This window comes from Misgurnus anguillicaudatus, chromosome 17 (assembly GCF_027580225.2).
Source record: "Misgurnus anguillicaudatus chromosome 17, ASM2758022v2, whole genome shotgun sequence".
NCBI classification, from domain to species: Eukaryota; Metazoa; Chordata; class Actinopteri; order Cypriniformes; family Cobitidae; genus Misgurnus; species Misgurnus anguillicaudatus.
In genome coordinates this window covers 11256488-11278344 of record NC_073353.2, presented here as the reverse complement: position 1 = coordinate 11278344, position 21857 = coordinate 11256488, and the positions used below count along the sequence as shown (strand labels likewise).

The 21857-nt window shown below is 36.8% G+C and overlaps 1 protein-coding gene across 1 annotated transcript; it reads left to right on the top strand.

The window, feature by feature from the left end:
* Positions 1–404: 404 nt before the first annotated feature.
* Positions 405–1790, top strand: LOC141350219 (general transcription factor II-I repeat domain-containing protein 2-like). Its single transcript, XM_073854826.1, has one exon. It carries the CDS (start codon positions 405–407, stop codon positions 1788–1790), a length of 1386 nt encoding a protein of 461 aa, XP_073710927.1.
* Positions 1791–21857: the final 20067 nt, after the last annotated feature.

Genomic DNA, 21857 nt, shown 5'->3' with positions numbered 1-21857 from the left:
TTGTTTTTCAAAAGGATCGTGCAGTATGCACTTTATGTTTAGAAAATGTTGTGTGCCGTACTTCCAGCGTTAAGCGTCATTTTGAAACAAAACATGAGAAATCCTTTAAAGATCAGGGGGATAAGACGGAGTCCATCAGACGTGCTGTATCCAACTATGAGAAGCAAACCAGCACCCTTCATGTCTTTGCTAGACGTAAAAATAATGCTACTGAAGCAAGCTACCAAATTGCTAATTGCATTGCAAAACGCGGAAAGCCGTTCACTGACGGAGAGTACATTAAGGATGCTTTCCTCTCTTGCTCAGAGGTTTTGTTTGATGGCTTACCTAACAAGGAGACTATTATGTCAAAAATCAAAGACATTCCCATGTCAGCCAGAACTGTTCAGTGACGCATAGAAGAAATGGCAGAAAATGTAAATGAGCAACAAACAGCTGGATTGAAGGATGCAATGGTATTTAGTGTTGCACTGGATGAGAGTGTGGACATAAATGACATACCACGTTTGGCAGTCATGGCCAAATATTGTGATTCGAATGTAAGAGAGGAACTGTGCTGCCTAAAAGCAATGACTGACACAACAAAAGGTGAAGACATTGCCAAGGTATTCGTTGAGCATTTTGAGGAGCGTGGGGTTGACGTCAGAAGAATTTTTGCAATTACAACAGACGGAGCCCCTGCCATGGTCGGCAAACAGAAAGGAGCTGTCAGATTAATTGAGGAAAAAGTGGGTCACCCCATAATGAAATTACACTGCATAATACACCAAGAAAACCTCTGTGCAAAAATGTCAAATTCAGATCTTAATGGAGTTATGGCTACAGTTGTGAAGATTGTTAATTTCATTGTTAAGCGATCTTCCCTCACGCACCGACAGTTCCAGTCCCTTCTTGAGGAAATGGACTGTACATACAAAGATATTCCTCTCCACTCGGCGGTAAGATGGCTAAGCTGTGGTAAAGTTTTGGAGAGGTTTGTTGGCTGCTTCGACAGTGTCAAAGCCTTCCTTGCTGAAAAGGGCCAAGTCTACAATGAACTCGACGATGAGACGTGGGTTTTGAAACTTATGTTTCTCGCTGATATCACAGGCCATCTTAACGAGCTAAATCTTCGACTTCAAGGTGCAGAACAAACTATTTTGAACATGTTCGAAACATGGGCTTCCTTTGTTGACAAGCTACCAATTTTCTCAAGGGATATTTCTACCTCAAAATTCCAATATTTCAAACATGTACGGGAGCTTTCCGCGCAGCGCAGCATTAATACGGGTGAGATTTCCAAATACATTTCCGAACTCGAATCAGAATTCAAAACACGATTTGGGGACTTTCGAAAATATGGACCAATGTTCCCCTTTTTGATTAATCCTGAGAGCTTCGATGGACACGAATTCGACGAATCTCTAATCGGGTGGATGGATACACAGGACATGGAAATGCAGCTAATTGAGCTCAAGACTTCAGCACTCTGGATGACAAAATTTGCAGAACTTCGCAAAGAGTTGGAAACCACGGCAGGGAACAACCAAGGATCTTGCATTTTTACTTGCTGGGCATCACTGCCAGAGAAGTTCTGCTGTCTCAAAAGGGTTGCTTTGGCTTTGCTGACGGTTTTCGGGTCGACATACCTCTGCGAGCAAATATTCTCACACATGAACAGTGTCCTTTCCCCCTCTCGAAATCGCTTGAGCGTTGATCACTCCGAAGCATGCGTGCAACTTAAAGTGACGCACTATACTCCCAAGATAACAGAGCTCAGCAAAGGAAAACAAGACCAGGGCGCACACTAACTGGTATTCAACTGGTTTGTTTGTTATTTATTATTATTTTTTCATTAGCCTGTGCAATTTTGGTATTCTAAAACACATGAAAAAGCAGCAGAACGTGATTTCAAAACTGTTTGTGTTTGTGTTCCATACACTTTCTGCTCTGATTTTTGTTTTTAAGAAATACAAATGTTTTGTATGCATATGTAACAGTTTTAGTTTATTAGAAATCGGTGCAAATTTGTGTTATTAAAATAAAGATGATAACCTATGCAACAATGTTCTGGCTATATATAAACAGTTTACATCTGAAAATTACATTGTGTTACATTTAAATGTAAAATTAATGTTGGTATGGCACAGTCATTAACAGGAAAAAATAAAATGGCACGTCATGTCAAAAAGGTTGCCGACCCCTGCTTTAGGAGATATCAATCTTTACTCTCCTCCCTCCTTACGTCGCAATTGGAGATCGATACATCTTGACTGGGAAGAAGGCGGCGAGCGGACGCCAAATCATCCAAAGTCAGTTGTTCAAAACCTTCTTTTTAATAAACTCTGTGTTCACAAACAATGTTCTCAATGCTTGAGTTCACGTGTAAAGACACAGGCGATACTTCGAGCAAAATATCATGTTGTGTTGAGCCTTCTTAGTGTTGTTAAAATAGCGATTTTGATGCTAACAGTTCTTTTGCGACCACTTCAGGTCCTCAAAATGGCGGAAGACAATTGAGTGGCGTCAGCTGATATTCATGTATAGAGTTGTATACACTTCCCCCGGCAAACCCCGCCCACCCGTCAGTCAACGGGAGACGCTAGAACTTACAAACATTCACATCACGCGACAGCTTTGTTTAATTTCAAAACTCAACAATGGCACAAAAGAATAAGTGTGTTTTTGGATGTAAGGAGAAGAAATCCAGCCTTATGGAAACAATGGATATAGTTTATTATCCGGGGTAGCAGCGGAGTTTTGCGTGTGTTTGATGCACTGGATTTTCCCAACCGGGTCACGAGTTGCATGCGGTAAATAAGACTTCTGTCTTATGTTGTAAATATGCGCGTGCATATTATATAAATGACACGAACATGTAGTGAATCATAAGTTATAAGTGTTGCATGACTCGTACTCGCTCCACCCGCGGTAGTAACTCCTCCTTCTTCATTTTTTCGTACGTTGTCGGAAAGATTCGGTAAAGCTAATCTTTCTTTTATAAATCTGATTAAACTAAAGACTCTTCGGAGATATAAAGGATGTCATACTACTCTATAGGTACTCCAGATTAACATAAAAAATGCAGAAACAGTGTGTGTTACGTGAGCTTTAAATTTATGGGGTCACGCGCTGTACATTCTGAAGCGTTCATGTCTTTCAGAAGCATTAAAAAGCATTGTGCCTTTGAAAAGTGTTTTCTTTGCCTATATCCGAAAAGTTCTCAAAAACAACTTTCTCCAACTCAACTTTGATTTTGTACATTTAGAGATAAAGCATGAACTCGATGAGTGATGCTGTGCATTGTGTTGCAAAGTCCACTGCTTTTGTGGACTTCAAATTTGGTTTTGATATGCAAATCTGGCAACCCTAGCTGTGCGCCTGCAGAGAGGTTTGGTTCGAATTACATAGAATGTACATGTAAACCAACACTTAAATCAGATTTGCAATGTTTATGGTACATGTAAACTATACTGTCGTAACCTGCAATCGCATTAAATTCAGTCGGATTGACACAATTTTGTGCATGTAAACACAGCCAATGACTGCTACTGTTCCCAAACACACTCAAGCGCGGGATATGTGTGCTCGTCAATGGCGGGCATTAAATCGGGATGACGGGCATTAAATGACGGGCGTGGATTTCATTTGGGCCTGGTCATGACTTATGCTATGCTAATTTCTAAAGGTTTTGAGGTGTAAAACTATATTCAATAGACACCATTATAAATAATATATTTTGATACAAATTACTTAAGCAATTGAAAATGAAGCAAACAGCAGACAATTGACCTTCCACAGAAGTTTGATTGACAGGCGAGGCAACTTGACCAATCATAACACTGAAAATTATGCGTCACCGACATTATTCGCCACTCTGTCCGACATTCAAACCACAAAGAAGAGTTAAACATAGTTAACACTATGTGATTTTAAATATTCTTTTCTGATATTTGTTTGTTGTCACTCTGTACAAACATGATCTCAGCTAAAAAGCCATGTCATACTGTTTGATCTCAGCTGTCACTGTACAACAATAAAGACTTAACCAAATAAAACAGATTCGCACAAGAAGACTCTCTGGTGTTTTACCTCAAAGCCACACCACAGGAAAGTATCTCAAAACTTCTGTGACTTGTAAGCAATATTTTCAATCTTAATTTTGTTTTAATTTTCCTAGAAATTAGCCAATATTTCCACAGGGAGTGCACAAATTGACGTTAAGAGTGCCATGGCTGATATTGTAAGCTTGTCGGACATAGAAGAGAGGCGGGGCTTTGTGAAGGGTCCATTGTACATAAGCAACTGCATGATTGTATCAAAGCATTTGCAATTTGTCCAAAACAATGAGAGCTTGCTGTTATGTAGTGACTTCATGATGTGGAGCTTAAACCAAGTGTTTTGAAAAAGTATTTCTGATCTGAGAAATGCTCCAAAGTGACTGAGAAAAACTGTAACATCAATTAGTGGTTTATTGTGTCTCTGCTGCCATCTAGTGACTCAATATGAGAATTGTTTGAAACTGATTTTGCTGTAGTTATAACAAATACAAATGCATCTTATTTAGAGACACAATTCGTTGACTACAGTTAAAATCACTACATTTCTTCTTTCATTAGAGAAACAGCTAAATAACAAACTTGTATATTGATTATTTTTGTCCTATTTCTTCTTTTTCTGCAAACAAAAATTCTACAAAAAGGCACATCAAAATCAGAGCTAAAACCCACAAAACTACAATGAACATTCAATTAAAGACAAATACCTTTTGGATGAGAAATCCAGCAGTGTCGAGAGCAAAATTCAACTGGAACACATAAACGACTGCTGCTGTTCCACAGGCGGTGACTTAAGAGTGGCCATTATGATGTCACAATATAGAAGCATCACACCAGGCTGACCATGATGAACTCAATGCCCTTTAAAAGTGAAAAGGTAACTAATATTAAAAGGACATCATGATGTACAACACACAAAATATTTGTTTTTTAGCATAAATAGCATGTGCCTGTGGTGCCCACATGACTGTTTCTTATAAATAAAACATTTAAAAGAACAAAAACAGAAAATAAGAAAATGACAGTTTTATATTTTTATAAATAATATCTGGCAGAAACTTTGGGATAAAAGGGAGACACTTACTGTGTACAGGATTCAAGATAATGTGTGTACGTGATAAGTGAAATTACACACTTTTTAAATTGTATGGCTATATACCAGGACAGATATTGTGGCAGTGCGCTTGTATGGGGCATTCAGGTCAGATGTGTATTAACACAATCAGCCAATAAGAAAAGACATCATAAAGTTCAAGTTTTGTTATTTTGTACCCGTAGGTATAGTTTCAGTGAACAAGTTCCCACAGTTCCTCATATAATAGACAATAGGAAACAACACTAAAAAGAAAAACATCATAAAATAATAACATAAAGTAAATAAATAAATAAAACTTAAATTAAAATGAACCCCTTTACAATGTCTAAACATTTTTATATAATCAATTACTACTGGGACAAAGCTGTTCTTAAATCATTTTGTTGTGCAGTGAGTGCGGTACTCTAAACAGTTGATTAGATGGGAGATACTGAAACTCATTATACAGGGGGTGATGCCTGTCTGCTGAAGTTGAAACACCCTTTCGCTGTACCTGCCTGGTATACAGTAAAGCATGGGTAAGTAATGGCTCCCTAATCAACTTACTAGGGATTTCACAATTTGGTAAATAGAGTTCCAGTTTTTTACAGATAAATTCCCATACCAGCACACCAAAGTAAATGACAGTGCTGGTTCAATGTAAGCATGCTAAAAAATAAAACTGTGTTTTATCCAGTGATGGGAAAAGTAAACACACATCCTTTCCTCAAGTAGAAGTAAAGATACTCATGTTTAAAAATACCCTGGTAAAAGTTAAAGTACACTAGACTACACTTTTTTCTTAAGTTAAAGTAACGAAGTATCGGTTCCCACATGTACTTAAAGCTTAAAGTATTACATCTGTCATATCTCAGAAAAAGTCATAGTGTCTAGGCCAGTGTTTCTCAACTCCACTCCTGGAGGCCCACTGCTCTGCACACCCTGCATGTCTCTTCTATCTGACAAACTCAGTTCAGTTCATGGAGATCTCTTCTAATGAGCTGCTGATTTGAATCAGTTGTGTTAAATAAGGGATACATACAAAATGTGCAGAGCAGTGGGCCCTCAGGATTAACGCCAAGAACCACTGGTCTAGGCAACAGCGGCGTCACTTCCGTTTCGCATTAGCATGTCCCATTGTGTGCATACTCTGTGATGTGAAAGTACATACTGTTGAGAGCAGAACAACAAAAACAGTACTATTAGGGTATAGTATTTAAGTACTAGGTGAATTGGGATGCAGCTTGTGTCTCGTTTCAGTAGTGTCCTCTGGAGGTCGCATTCGAAGGATGCTTACATCATCAAGGCTGTCTTACAGAAAAGTAAGTAGGACAGTCGGGATGCACCTTTGAATGCAATCTTCTTTTACATGAATTTGGAGGATGCATGAGGTGTATACTTCGCCGCTGCAAAAACCCCACAATTCCTTGCGCCGTCGCGAACAACAACATCATTTCTCAACGTCATTCTACACACTGGCAGCTGTAAATACTAGCGAAGATGTGGTGTTTGAATGTAAAAGTAGTTTAATGTTTAAAGTAATTTTACTTCAGCAGATAAGTAAGAGATAATGTATAGGCAACAGGTTGTTATGGCAGAAATAAGCCCCAACAGTGTGATTGGGACCTGACGCGCTGAATTGTTATTGATTCTATGTGGAAGTCTACCAGAAAATGGTAAGATGAATATTAAAAGTACAGAATGTCAGTCACATTTGATTATATTTCAACTAGTGCTCCAACGGTATGTTTTTTTTTATGGCCAATGCCGATACCAATATTAAGAACGCATGCATGGCCAATTGGACAATAAAACACAAATGTTATTACAGTAGAGACAAACAGAAAACATTAACCCTTTAGAGTATACCCTTTAACGTACTTAAAACACATTTACAAGACATAAGCAATGTGGATCTGACGTCTCACGGTTTTGTTTGATTAAATGTGTTGAACTCTGTTTTATGTGACACAACATAATGTCTTGTTAAAATGTGAATAATGATTGGTCATTTTACTGTCTGTCAGACTTTGGCTTTACATTACAAATATCAAATGTAAGTAAAAGAGAAATTTACTGGCCGATAAAAAAAAACTGACGATATATTGTTCTCTGCGATTTATTGGCTTATCACTAGTTTCAGCACATAGCCCTACATGCTTTACCAACAAAGAACAACCTTAAATGCTGACTTATGTGTGTTGTCACAAAATGCAAGGCTCATATCTCATTAATATTATATCAATTATATCATTAAAGGCTCATGTCGTTTAAAACCCGTTTGACCTCCATTCATCTTTGGAACACAACACAGTTTAAGATGTTTTAGATTTAGTCCAAGAGCTTTCTAACCCTCCGTTGAAAATGTATGTACGGTATATTGTCCATGTCCAGAAAGGCAGTACAACGCTGCTAACGTGTTATCTGTTCCACCCGAGCTTCGTTTACAATCTGAGGGATTAGGACATCCGCGACATGCACACTTATGCACCATTTTAAAAATATATAGCAATACCAAAATACAAACAATGTAGAATAGTTTGAATACAGTGTGCGTCTCCCTCAGACTGTAAACGAAGCTCGGGCACACCAGATAACACGGCAGCAGCGTCGTACGTCAGCAGCGTCACGGCAGTGTGGTGAACACGGATTCACAACAGACCCGTCACCCGGAAGAGAAGACAATGCTGAAAATGTCGTAATTTTTGTTATTTTTGCTTCAACAAATTACCTTTCTGGACATGGACAGCATACAGTACATTTTCAATGGAGGGTCAGAAAGCTCTCACACTAAATCTAAAACATTTTAAAATGTTACCAAGATGAACGGAGGTCTTCCGGTTTTCGAACGACATGAGGGTGAATCATTAATGGCATAATTTTCATTTTTGGTTAAACTAACCCTTTAAACTTGAACACTTCTGAGCCAATAGTTTTAATATGCTCACATTAGATAGAAGTATCAAAATGTGTTGTTCCATTGAGTTGGAATAGTGTGTATGTTAAATCAAATTTGCTGTGCTTTTGTCTCATTTTCACCTTTTAATGTTTAGATATTTCTTGATTCCACAGCAAACACAGGAATTTTGCCTGTATTGTCCTAATACTTATGGAGGGCAGTATGTATGTGTAAAATTGCAACATACAGAAACAGAAGAGATTAAATAATACTTTAGACAAACACAGAATAGACAAGCATTTCTATGATAGCTTTGGAATACCAGACAAGTAAACCGACAGAGTTTTGCATTCACTATATTAAGACAATCACATCGTAAACACTTGTTTATGGTTTTGGAAAGAAAATTGAGTTGCTCTCACCTGCGCTGCAGCCCATATGCAACTTCATTCCACGTGACTGCTAGACTCCACTCGTTTATGTACAGCAGAGAAAATGTCAGAGCCAGAGACCACAAATTCTAACTTTTATCCGAAAAACGAACGCGAAGTTGTCATTGAAGATGGATTTCCAGTTTGTAAGAAATGTGGACGAAGCGTGACTGCAAAAGGAGCAAATACGTTCGAACTGTCTTGAGAAAAGTCTTGGTTGCATTTTCTTTCCGTCTAATCTAATGCCCGATAAAGCGCTGTTTGTAATCGCCGCTTCTGCTTTGTTTACATGGTAACCATGGTAACCGCTCTCTCTCTCGCGCGCGCGCGTTCTCTCACACTCTCTCCCCGTCTCGTTCTCTTAAAACAAACCCATTTAAGTGATTTATATTGCAAGTAATTTTAAGTTGATTATACGCAGGCCATATCTAAAGAGAAATAGCTTATTCCTTATTTTGTTCAAATGGGAGATGCGATGCAGCTTTATTTTTTTAACCGCATTAGACGATTCAGTTTTTGCAGCGAACTAAAGAATTCATTTAAACTGATTCGCGAATCGATTTTGAACGTTTGGCGCATTTACTCTATGAAGAATCGACTCAAAAGACTCGTTTATTTCCAATACTTTGTAACGAGTCGACTCCAACGAGTCATTAATTCGCGAATGCCATAGAAACACGAGACGGTAATTTTAAAATAAAATACACGTTTCGTAATTAATTAAAATACGATTAAGTCTAAAAAACACATGTCTAAAAACACACAAAAAATGTATGTTACTTTCTGTTTTTTTTTTTCTAATTTTGACACATCTTCAACTTTTTTGAGTTCGAGAAAAGGTTTTATTATTTATTAATATGCTCAAGTCAAGTGTAAGGGGAAATCACACGAAATATTTGACACTTTAGATTGTAATTTTATTCTGTTTTTTTTTTACTTTGTTATGGCCTAAAACTTTTGCACATGTCTTAAAAGAAATGTACTAAGTAAATAATGCTAATAATAATGTAAAATATAATCTACCTGTACCATTTAAAACTAAAATAATTTTGATGAAGTGCTTTACATTTTACAACGTTAGTTTCCATGGATGGATGCTAGGTTAAATAGTTAACAAGGATGTCAGTGAGGTTACACTACCACTAGAGTGAGCAATATGCTTTACACACTCTTAGAAAGGATGTGTTAATTTTTTACACATCATTGTGCGGTAAGCTTTTAACACATTATGTGTAATTTTAACACATTATGTGTCATTTTGTGTTGATTTTGTGTTGAAGTATAACACATGTTGTGTTAAAAGTAACACAAAATGTGTTGTTTCAATAATAACACAGAGATGGGTGGATTCCAGGACGACGCAGTTAGTGTGTTGTCCCAGAATCAACACTAATGTGTTGTTTTTAACACATTCGTTCTAAGAGTGCAGAGAAGATTCGGCTTCAGAGCAGATGAGATAAAACCAAAGTACAAAGCTCCAAGATCTTAATTTAGATTGAATAAAGCCAGGGTTTGTACAAGTTTAATAATAAATAACATATTATTATCTTTGCTTGCTTCTATTCTCGTGGTTACCACTTAATTTCTCATCATCTCAGCATAACAAAAAGTTGTTTTCTCATTATCCTGACATAATCTAAATCTCATGATATAATTTTATTTCTCTCCCTATTATTTAGTGTATTTTGAAGTGGAGTGTTGATGCACGTGATTTGGGGTCTTCGCAGTTACCACAATACCAAATAATTGCCCACAATAGACAATAATCAAAGTAAATAATAAATCAAAGTGGGATGTCAATGTTTGTTAATTTGGGGACCATCTTTAAAATTATATTGTACATGTTTCAATGTTGAATAGCATTTAATAGTTAGTATTTGAATAAATATCAAAAAGTGTGCATTATAGCTGACAACCAAACTGCAACAACTGCATGATTGTGTCAAAGCATTTGCAATTTGTTCAAAACTATAGAATTTGCTTTTGTGTTGTGACTTCATGATGTGGAGGGTAAATAAAGTGTTTTGAAAAAGTATTTCTGATCTGAGAAATGCTCCAAAGTGACTGAGAAAACTGTAACGTCAATTAGTGGTTTTATTGTGTTTGTGCTGCCATCTAGTGACTCAATATGAGAATTGTTTAAAACTGATTTTGCTGTAATTATTACTTAGAGGGTTAGTTCACCTCAAAAAATGAAAAATCTGTAATCATTTACTCACCTTCATGTTGTTCTGAACCTGTACTGTGTGTGTTTCTTTATTCTGTGGAACACAAAAGAAGATATTTAGATAAATGATGGTAAGCACACAGTTGACACTGACTTTCACAGAAGGAAAACAAATACAAGTGCATCTTATTTAGAGGCACAATTAGTTGACTACAGTTAAAATCACTACATTTCTTCTTTCATTAGAGAAACAGCTAATTACTAAACTTGTATATTAATTATTTTTGTCCCATTTCCTCTTTATCTGCAAGCAAAAATTCTACAAACAAGCACACCAAAATCAGAGCTAAAACCCATGAAACTATAATAGAAATTTAATAAAAGACAAATACCTTTTGGAGGAAAAATCCAGCAGTGTCAAGAGCAAAATTCAACTGGGACACAACGACTGGTGATGTTCCACAAGCGGTGACTTAAGAGTGGCCATTATGATGTCATGATATAGAAGCATCACACCAGGCTGACCATGATGAACTCAATGCCCTTTAAAAGTGAAAAGGTAACTGATATTAAAAGGACATCATGGTGTACAACACACAAAATATGTGTTTTTTAGTGTATATATATATATATATAAACATTTAAAAGAACAAAAACAGGAAATAAGAACATGACAGTTTTATATTTTTATAAGCTACAAATAATATCTGGCAGAAACTTTGGCATAAAACGGAGACACTTACTGTGTACAGGATTCAAGATAATGTGTGTATAGGAGAAGGAATCACAACCACACTGTAGGTCACACTGGGATTGATATAAAATAATTGTATAGAATAAAACAAACATAAAAAATTACAGGAAAAGGGAATCCAAGGCATGGCATTAAAAAAATATGTTGAGAAGAAAGTTAAATACTACAGATTATGAGAAACATACATACATACATACATATATTATTTGTTATTTACATAAAGTCATGTGATAAGAGAAATTACACACTTTTTAAATTGTAGGGCTATATACCAGGACATTATAAAAAAAATCAAAGCAGAAATTGTGGCAGTGCACTTGCATTCAGGTCAGATGTGTATTAACACAATCAGCCAATAAGAAAAGACATCATAAAGTTCAAGTTTGTTATTTTGTACCCGTAGGTATAGTTTCAGTGAACAAGTTCCGACAGTTCCTCATATAATAGACAATAAGAAACTACACAAAAAAGAAAAACATCATAAAATAATAGCATAAAATAAATAAATAAATAAAACTAAATAAAAATGAACCCCCTACACAATGTCTAAACATTGTTCATATAATCAATTACTACTTGGACAAAGCTGTTCTTAAATCATTTTGTTGTGCAGTGAGTGCGGTATTCTAAACCGTCAATTAGATAGGAGATACTGAAACTCATTATACAGGGGGTGATGCCTGTCTCATGAAATTGAAACACCTATTCGCTGTACCTGCCTGGTATACAGTAAAGTAATGGCTCCCCAATCAATTTACTATGCCATTTCACAATTTGTTTAATAGAGTTCCAGTTTTTACAGATAAACTCCCATACCAGCACACTTATCACTAGTTTCAGCACACAGCCCTACATGCTTTACCAACAAACAACAACCTTAAAGGGATAGACTTTAAAATGAAAATTCTGTCATCATTTACTCATCCTCATGTTGTGCTAAACCTGTATGAGTTTCTTTGTTCTGATGAACAGAAAAGAAGATTATTTTGAGAAATGATGGTAAACACACAGCAGTAAGTGACTATAGACTACCATAGTAGGAATAAAAAATATGATGGAATTTAATGGGTACCGTCAACTGTGTGCTTATCATCATTTTCAAAATATTTTCTTTAACATTTATCACAATACTTCCAAAATATTTTTTTCCTACTATGGAAGTCAATGGTCACTCAATGCTGTGTGTTTACCATCATTTATCAAAATATCTTCGTTTGTGTTCATCAGAAAAAAGAAATTCATACAAGTTTAGAACAACATGAGGATGAGTAAATTATAACAAAATTTTCATTTTAAAGTGAACTATCCCTTTAAATGCTGACTTATGTGTGTTGTCACAAAATGCAAGACTCAGAAGAATTGGATCAAACTGATACTACACATTCTATGCTTTTTATTTGTAAACTCTTCTTAAAGGGTTAGTTCATCCATAAATGAAATTTATATCATTAAAGGCTCATGTCCTTCAAAACCCGTTTGACCTCCATTCATCTTGGAACACAACACAGTTTAAGATGTTTTAGATTTAGTCCGAGAGCTTTCTGACCCTCCATTGAAAATGTATGTACGGTATACTGTCCATGTCCAGAAAGGTAATAAAAACATCATCAAAGTAGTCCATGTGACATCAGTGGGTCAGTTAGAATTTGTTGAAGCATCGAAAATACATTGTGGTCCAAAAATAACAAAAATTACGACTTTATGCAGCATTGTCTTTTCTTCCAGGTTTGTTGCAAATCCGCGTACAACACACTGCAGTGACGCTGCTGACATACAGCGCCGCTGACGTGTTATCTGTTCTGCTCGAGCTTTATTTACAATCTGAGGGATTAGGACATCCGTGACATGCACACTTATGCACCATTTTAAAAATATATATAGCAATAACAAAATACAAACAATGTAGAATAGTTTGAATACAGTGTGTGTCACCCTCAGACTGTAAACGAAGCTGAGACTGGGTTGAGATAACACGGCTGCAGCGTCGTACGTCAGCAGCGTCACGGCAGTGTGGTGAACACGGATTCACAACAGACCCTGAAGAGAAGACAATGCTGAATAAAGTCGTAATTTTTGTTATTTTTGTTATTTAACACATTCTAACTGACCCACTGATGTCACATGGACTGCTTTGATGGTGTTTTTGTTGCCTTTCTGGACATGGACAGTATACCGTACATTTTCACTGGCAGGTCAGAAAGCTCTCACACTAAATCTAAAACATTTTAAACTGTGCGGAATTACGGGTTTTGAATGACATGAAGGTGAGTCATTAATGACATAATTTTCATTTTTGGATAAACTAACCCTTTAAACTTGAACACTTCTGAGCCAATGGTTTTAATATGCTCACATTAGATAGAAGTATCAAAATACAAATGTGTTGTTCCATTGAATTGGAATAGTGCAAATCAGATATGCTGTGCTTTTGTCTCATTTTCACCTTTTAATGTTTAGATATTTCTTGATTCCACAGCAAACACAGGAATTTTGCCTCTATTGTCCTAATACTTATGGAGGGCATTATATGTGTAAAATTGCAACATACATAAACAGTAAAGATTAAATAATACTTTAGACAAACACAGAATAGACAAGCATTTCTATGATAGCTTTGGAATACCAGACAAGTAAACCGACAGAGTTTTGCATTCACTATAAGACAATCTCCTAAAATGGTCTGAGGACAACAGTGTTAAAAAATCATGTTTTCTTATGTTGTGAGGCTCATTACATCTTAATCTTAGTTGTAACTGTATATCGGCATGGCGGTATGCCATGCAATATACGATTATCACATCGTAAACACTTTTTGTTTTGTTTATGGTTTTGGAAAGAAAATTAAAATTGAGTTGCTCTCACCTGCGCTGCAGCCCATATGCAACTTCATTCCACGTGACTGCTAGACTCCACTCGTTTATGTACAGCAGAGAAAATGTCAGACCCAGAGACCACAAATTGTGTTAGATTCAGGTCTGATTTCATATGGCAAGATCATGGCAGTACTGTGTTCTGTGTGGGGACACGTGGAGTCATATTGTGTGTGGCTTTCACGTGTTCCCAGTGTCTTTTTGTGTTGTGGTGTGTAAATAAACCTTCAGTTTAGTTTATGTTTGTCTGCGCTTGGGTTCTCTCCGCCAAACATTTCGTGACACCTAGTGCCATTTTATGTGAGCTTTCTTAGCACATTTTAAACTTCCTAAAGTCATCAGATTAAAATTAGAAATTTGGATTTCATTTAGATTTAAGATAATAGCTTGCTAATAATCTAAAACTAAAATATAATAATTACGTGCTTTAAACACTTAACATTATTAGTTTACATGGAGGATGTTAGTTTAAATAGTTAACAAGGATGTCAGTGAGGTTACCTACTGCGCAAAGTGACGTCGGAATGACGTCTTTTTCATGTAATTTTTGGACGTCCGAATTCGGTACATAAAAGGGGTTGTTTTGTAACGCCAGGCGACGTCTTATTTTTCGACGTCTTCTGCACGTCTAAATGTTTACATCCGTAGGACCTCCGTGTAAGGAAAAAAGACATGAAAAAAAGCGAAATGATTGTCTCTGCACTTCACACATCCATTGCAACACCGAACACTTCAATCATTTCCTGCCGGCTGTGGGATTCGAACCACCGAACTCTGGGTTACAAGCAAGTCTCGCTAACCAATTTTGTATATTTAATAATGTATATTATATAAATTGTTAGTATGAACTACGCATTACATTACAGATTTTTAATTGTAGATTTAGATGAATTTGTATATAATTCAAGAAAGCAGAAAAAACAGTACTGTATAATAATATAGACTATTCGTAAGTATTAATCATGTTGGTACAATAATGCTGATATTTGAAAATTTTTATAGGCCTAATCATGTAATATAGACATACGCCTGTCATAGACGTATAAATGACGTCCAAAGAATTACCCAGTTTACACGTCAAATGTTGCCCGTAAATATGATGTCCAAGTAGGGTCATGGTTGGACGTCCAAGTAGTGGACCTAGTTTGGACGTCGAATAGATGTCCAGATTTGGTCATGGACCGACAGACCCAATATAGACATGATCTGCATGTCTAGACAACGTCCTGTGTTTAGTGGGTACACTACCACTAGACTGAGCAATATGCTTTTCAGCTTCACTGAGCAGATTAGATGTACAAAAGTACAAAGCTCCAAGATCTAAATTTAGATTGAATAAAGCCTCACTGTCAAAATGTTTGGGGAACCCCAAGAAGGTTTTATCAAAATTAGGAAAGACCTGTTTATGTACATGCATTATTTTGAATCAAAGGTGGTTGAAAGTAGTTCACATAAAAACATCTGATACTTTATTATATCTGATACTTCATAGATATTAAACTCCAACAATCATTTAGAGATCAAAATAGAGATCAAAAAACACACAAAACTAAAATGTAAAGTTATAAAAAAGTTTATTTACAGAAACATTTGAATTTGTTTTTAATTTAACACTATGAAAGAAAAGATATTCATATAAAGCTCAACAGAAAGAAATATATTTGTTTAAATGAACACAGACTCTAAAAACCTACAAATCTTTCTACAAATCTACATGTGTAATTATATGCAGGGGCGCAGTAAGGGGGGGGAGTTAGGACGATTCTAAGGGCCCATGAACTTTTGAGGGCCCCAGCCAAGGACTGTGCCGCACACGCAACCCCCTTAAGCTGAGCCCTCTTAGCTCCGCCCCGTCTTTACGTTGCGTTTTAGCGCCATCTTCAATCCACGGTCTCACAGTGCGAGTGACCTTCACAAGAGAGCAAGGTGTGTATTTACTGCTATTTGCTATGATATCTGCATATGTGCGCTTCCTTACTATAAATGCAGTTTACACATGTGACGCTGAGCAATACAATGCAGTTTTCTTTCCACTGTAAGTCTTTGCTCTGTTCACCCCAGTTTAAAAAAAACACAAGGTGATTTACGTTCCCTGTTTGTGTTATGATTCTAACGCGAAGTCAGCCCTTATAAGCTGTTTTATTTAACGTAGCCCGTATAAGCTAATTTACATAAACTAGAAATGCGATCGATTACACACTCCAATGTTTTGTAACGCAATATGCCAAGGAAGGATTTTTATGCAGTCGTGAATCGAGTTGATTGTGATAAAACTGAAATGCATAAGGCTAAACTAGTCCAGTTATGTATTAAGGTCAAGGTCAAGGCCACTTTATTATCCCCGAGGGGCAATTTGGATTACAACACGCAGTAACACATATACAAATATACAAATATATAAATCAACATCACAAATAACAATTAACATCACCACAGTACTACATAATTTAAAGGATGCTGTTAACAATAGGGAGACGGGATGAATGACTTCCTCAGTCTATTTGTTTTGCATCTCATCAGACTATATCTGCGCCCAGAGGGTAAATTCACCCCATAAGGGATGACTCGGGTCAGCCAGAATAACTCGCGCCTTCTTTAAAGATCTGGCCTTATGCAGATAATTTAGGTCATCTAATGGTGTACCCACAATTTTGCTGCAAACCTTCACAATACCTTGCATGCGGATTTTCTGTTTAGTAGAAAGTGACCCGTGCCAACAAATAAAAGAGAAAGTAAGAACTGATTCAATAAAACAAGAATAAAACATTTTCATAAAAACAGTATCAACATTAAAACTACGAAGCTTACGAAGAAAATATATACGCTGATGTGCTTTTTTTTACACACAACATCAACTTGTGACTCAAAGCACAGTTTATTGTCGATCACAGTCCCGAGGTATTTATACTGCTGTACGATTACAACTGGGGGAAGGACAGAAGAGTTCCTTCTGAAATCAATACTCATCTCTTTAGTTTTTGCCACATTAATGTGTAAAAAAGAAAACTTGTCTGTTATAGGGCCGTGTAAAGCTTCTCACCTTGCAACAGGTTTAAGAAATCAATGGAAATCTATGTCATAATCTGCTATAGTTGTCATTCATTTCATTTTAGAGCCCCGTTTATTAAAAAACAGTCTGAAGAATCATTTAATTACAGTATAGCTGTTTTCTTAAGTTCACGGTTTCAATGATCTGTCATTATTTTTGCTTTACTGAAGCTGCTGGTGTGTGAAACTTGTTCTTCACCTTATAAATAATGCTAATAATTAGAATACAAGCTTTGGTCAAGCATTGTTGACCCAGTCTTATTTCAGGCAGAATGTGAATGTATAGAAAAGATGCATTGTTGTTGTTCGCCATTTTTAAATGTTGCAATGTTATTGGTGTGTGTAACAGCTCAAGTACAGTATGTCACTGAGACTGCCTGTGAAAATCAGTCTCAAATCTTATTGTGAGATAAAAAGCATTACAGTTTAATTTCAAGCATTAATTTATGATTTCAATCGCTGACATGACATTACTCAGTCAATATTAAAGATATCAAGTTTATATTTTCACAAAATGTTCTTTATATTGTATAGGATGATTTTATGTGGAAAACAGTACCTCAGCTGGGTTTTCAGAGGCATGGTCACATTTATCTTTAATCTTTAAGAATGTTGCATTTTCTCTGAATATTTGATTAATGTACTGTATTTTTCAATTAAATTTACATTGCACAATAAATTCTCTTAGCTGCAGACATTTTAGGTATCTATAAATACTGATAATTGTGGTCAAAACAATAGCAAAATAAATAGTTCTGTATTATTAAATTACAGACAAAGATTTTGAATAGCTACAGTAGGTTGGATTGTATGTTTGGTGCGAAATGGGTATGGTGGGGGCCCGACCCCCTATTTTTTCATAGGGCCCAAAATTGCTAGCGGCGCCCCTTTTCTGTCCTAATTCTTGTTCAGCATGTATCTCTTCTGTGTAATCCTATCAGATCACGTGAAGGGTGTGTGTGTGTGTGTGTGTGTGTGTGTGTGTGTGTGTGTGTGTGTGTGTGTGTGTGTGTGTGTGTGTGTGTGTGTGTGTGTGTGTGTGTGTGTGTTCCCTTTTGAGGGAACTCTATGTTGCGTCATGAAATGACACATTGGGATCACGCCAGCAATATGCAATCATGTGAAATATTTGTAGAACTTTTTCAAGGCCATTTCTCAATATGTGTTCTTATGCAATATTATATTCTGGTGTTCTTAATATACGTCATCATCAATCAGACCAGTTCCAATACTCAAGAACACAAGTAAAGAGAACGCATGGAAGTACCCGGATGTGTACGCATTCCTAACCAGCTTGAAGTCATATAATGAAATGTGTGTTTAATAGGCACAGCACGTATAATCTTAATGCATTAGCAGCATAATGCCTTCATATTTTTATATTAACAAACTTACTAACAAGATTGGCCTGGTACACTTGCAAAACCCCCATTGAGTGCTAGCATACACCAGCATGACCCACTGCCATGTAAGCTTTGCCCACCATATTAGATGTACCACTGCAAGAATCAATGGGTTTTAGAGATGATGCAGATTCTGAAGATAAACAATAAGCTTAGGTTCCTCTACCGTGCAGATGCCTACTTTTTCTGAAAGTATGGAAAGAAGTTTCAGATCCTGAACAAGGTCCTGCCTCTTGGGGTGCAATGTTGCAGGGTAATCATTTCGACAGACATGTCCCTCACAGGCTAGTAAGTGGTTGTGGTAGGCCATTCAGCAGATTTGGAAGATATATGGTCAAGCAGAGGTGGACCTGTTTGCATCCCAGGAGAAAACACATTGCCAGAAATAGTACAAGCATTGTACCAACTATGGTACAAGCAAGGCCGAGGTGATGCCCGTATGGTTTTCCCCCGATTTCTCTGCTTCCAGGAGTGTTACTGAGAGTTTGCCTAAAAGGGATCAGTCTGATTTTGGTAGCCCTGTTTTACCAGATCTGAGCATGAATTTCAGATCTCCTAGCCCTTGTGGCAGGCCCACATTGGAAGGTTCCCCTCAGTAGGGATTTTATAAAAGTGATATTTCACCCTCAACCAGGAATGTGGACTATCCCTACTGAAAAATCCAGCTAAAACCAGCATAAGCTGGTAGCTGGTTTTAGCTGGTTTAAGGTGGTTTACGCTGGGCCTCTCAGCCTGACAAAGCTGGTCATGCTGGTGGGCCAGCTGGTATTCCAGCATGACCAGCTAAGTCCAGCTAGACCAGCTTAAAATGTGACCAAAACACACCTAGACCAGCTTGCTACACCAGCAAAACCAGCTTCCTACACCAGCAAAATCAGCTAAAACCAAGCTGGGGACCAGCTAAAACCAGCTCACCAGCTTATGCTGGTCTTAGCTGGATTTTTCAGTAGGGATGGGTTTGGCATAAGGGATTAAACTTTTAACCAGGGTTTTCTACAGATGTTGTAGAGACCATTTTAAACTCTTGCGCTCCACCAGGAAACTTTATGAATTAAAATGGAGGGTTTTCACTTTTTGGTGTAGTGATAAACATATCGATCCAGTTAACTGCCCTGTGGCTTCAGTTATAGATTTTCTTCAGGACTGTTTTCATCAGGTCTTTCAACCCTCTATTTTAAAAATGTACGTTGTCGCTATTTCAGCCTTTTACGTACCTCTATCTGAGGGGTCCTTAAGGAAGCCCCCTGTGGTTTTATGTTTCATGCAAGACGCTTTAAGGATGAGGCCTCCATGTCTAGAGTTCCGGCCTGGGACTTCGCAGTAGTTTTAGAAGGGGTTTCTTTAGCTCCCTTCAAACATTTACAGTCAGCTTTAGACAAAAATGTATAATTTAAGCTGAAGTTTTTGCTCGCCATTACTTTTCAGAAAGCAATTTACAGGCCCTTTCCGTCTCCCCATCGTTTTGGAGTTTGTTCCGGGGAATATTAAAGATATTCTTCACTTAAGACCGAGTTATGTTGCTAAGGTTCCTACATGTCCAGCTAGGCCCTTTGTTCTACAGGCCTTCCATACTCCTCCTCGTAAGTCAACTGACCAAACAAGACTTCACCTGCTATGTCCAGTTAGGGCTTTGCAGAAATATATTATTAGGTCTTCTTCATGGAGAAAATCGGATCAGTTATTGATTTGTTTAGGCTCTGCAAATGGAGGACGAAAGCCTCTAAACAATCCATTAGCAAATCCATTAGAAAATAGAGGCTATTTTTTTGACTTATGAGGTGCACAGTATGCCTTCACATCTGCTGATTAGGGCACATTCAAGTTTTAGAGATTACTCTGCATCTCTATAAGAACTTGGAATAGTTGTACAAAGATTTCACACGAGTGCACGCTGCTGGTGTTCCCATTTTGTCTTGTCGAGACGCTGCGTCTCATTTTCTTTCTCAGTGAACCATGGTTACATACATAACCGAGACGTTTTCCTCTTCCACAGGCATTGAAGATTTCAACTGATGAGTTATAGATGAAGTTGACTCGTTGTATATACAGTAAGTTACACAGGTTTCCACTTCTTCCACATCACGGAGCTTAAAATAAAAATATGCTTAAGTTTTATGCAGTAACAAAGTCTTACATTTATGATGTTGTAAACAGACATTTTTGTAAATGAGCAAACTCTGATTCTGATTTCATAAATAAGAATTAAGAAATTTTGGGTAATTTTTAACCCAGCCTTGGCTTAAAAAGGGATGAGGCCAACCGTTGGGTTAAATTAAACCTGAAAATGTTTATATTTGATCTAACAATGGGTTAAAACAACCCAGTATTTTTGGATTATGTTATTCAAGGTTGTTAGTGTTAGGTTTTTTCGGGATAGAGTGTAGCAGTTACTTTTAATATAGGTACAATGTATTAGCACATACCTGTATATATACGTATGTATGTACACAATTACATTGTACACATGTTAAATAGTAGACAACTAATGTTGTTTAAAGTGCACTGAAATTCTTTACCTGTGCTAAGCTGTTAAGCTTTCTGCATTGTATGAAAATCACAGTCAGAGATATAAGAATAAAGCAAATGGAAGAAACCGCAATGGTGTCTGTAAGAAAAGAATATGGAGATTACTGAGGTTCTTTGGTAATTCCTTACTTAATAAATGACTTGTTTTATTTTCACGGTGATCTTTACTGACCATTTTGACTTGGTAATCAAGTACATTAACGTTTGTTTAAAACTTTCAATTTTTAAAGGTCACGTTCTTTCTGATCCCATTTTTTAAACACTAGTAAGTGTGTAATATTGCTGTAAGAGCATAAATAATACCTGTAAAATGATAAAGCTCAAAGTTCACTGCCAGGCGATATATTTTCTTTAACAGAATTCACCTTTCAAAGCCTACAGCGAAAGGCCGGTTAGGACTACAGCCCACTACTTCCTGCTTTAATGATGTCAGTAAAACAGTTTTCTGACTAAACTCTGCCCACAGGAATATGCAGTCGCCAACTAAGCTAACGGCAAGCTAAGCTGCTATCAAATCACAACAAACTAAACAAACTACACAATCAGAACTCGTTACTTATGACTGGATCTGACATTCCTCTATCTATATCTGATTTGATCTGACATTCCTCTATCTATACCTGATTTTATCTGAAATTCATCTATCT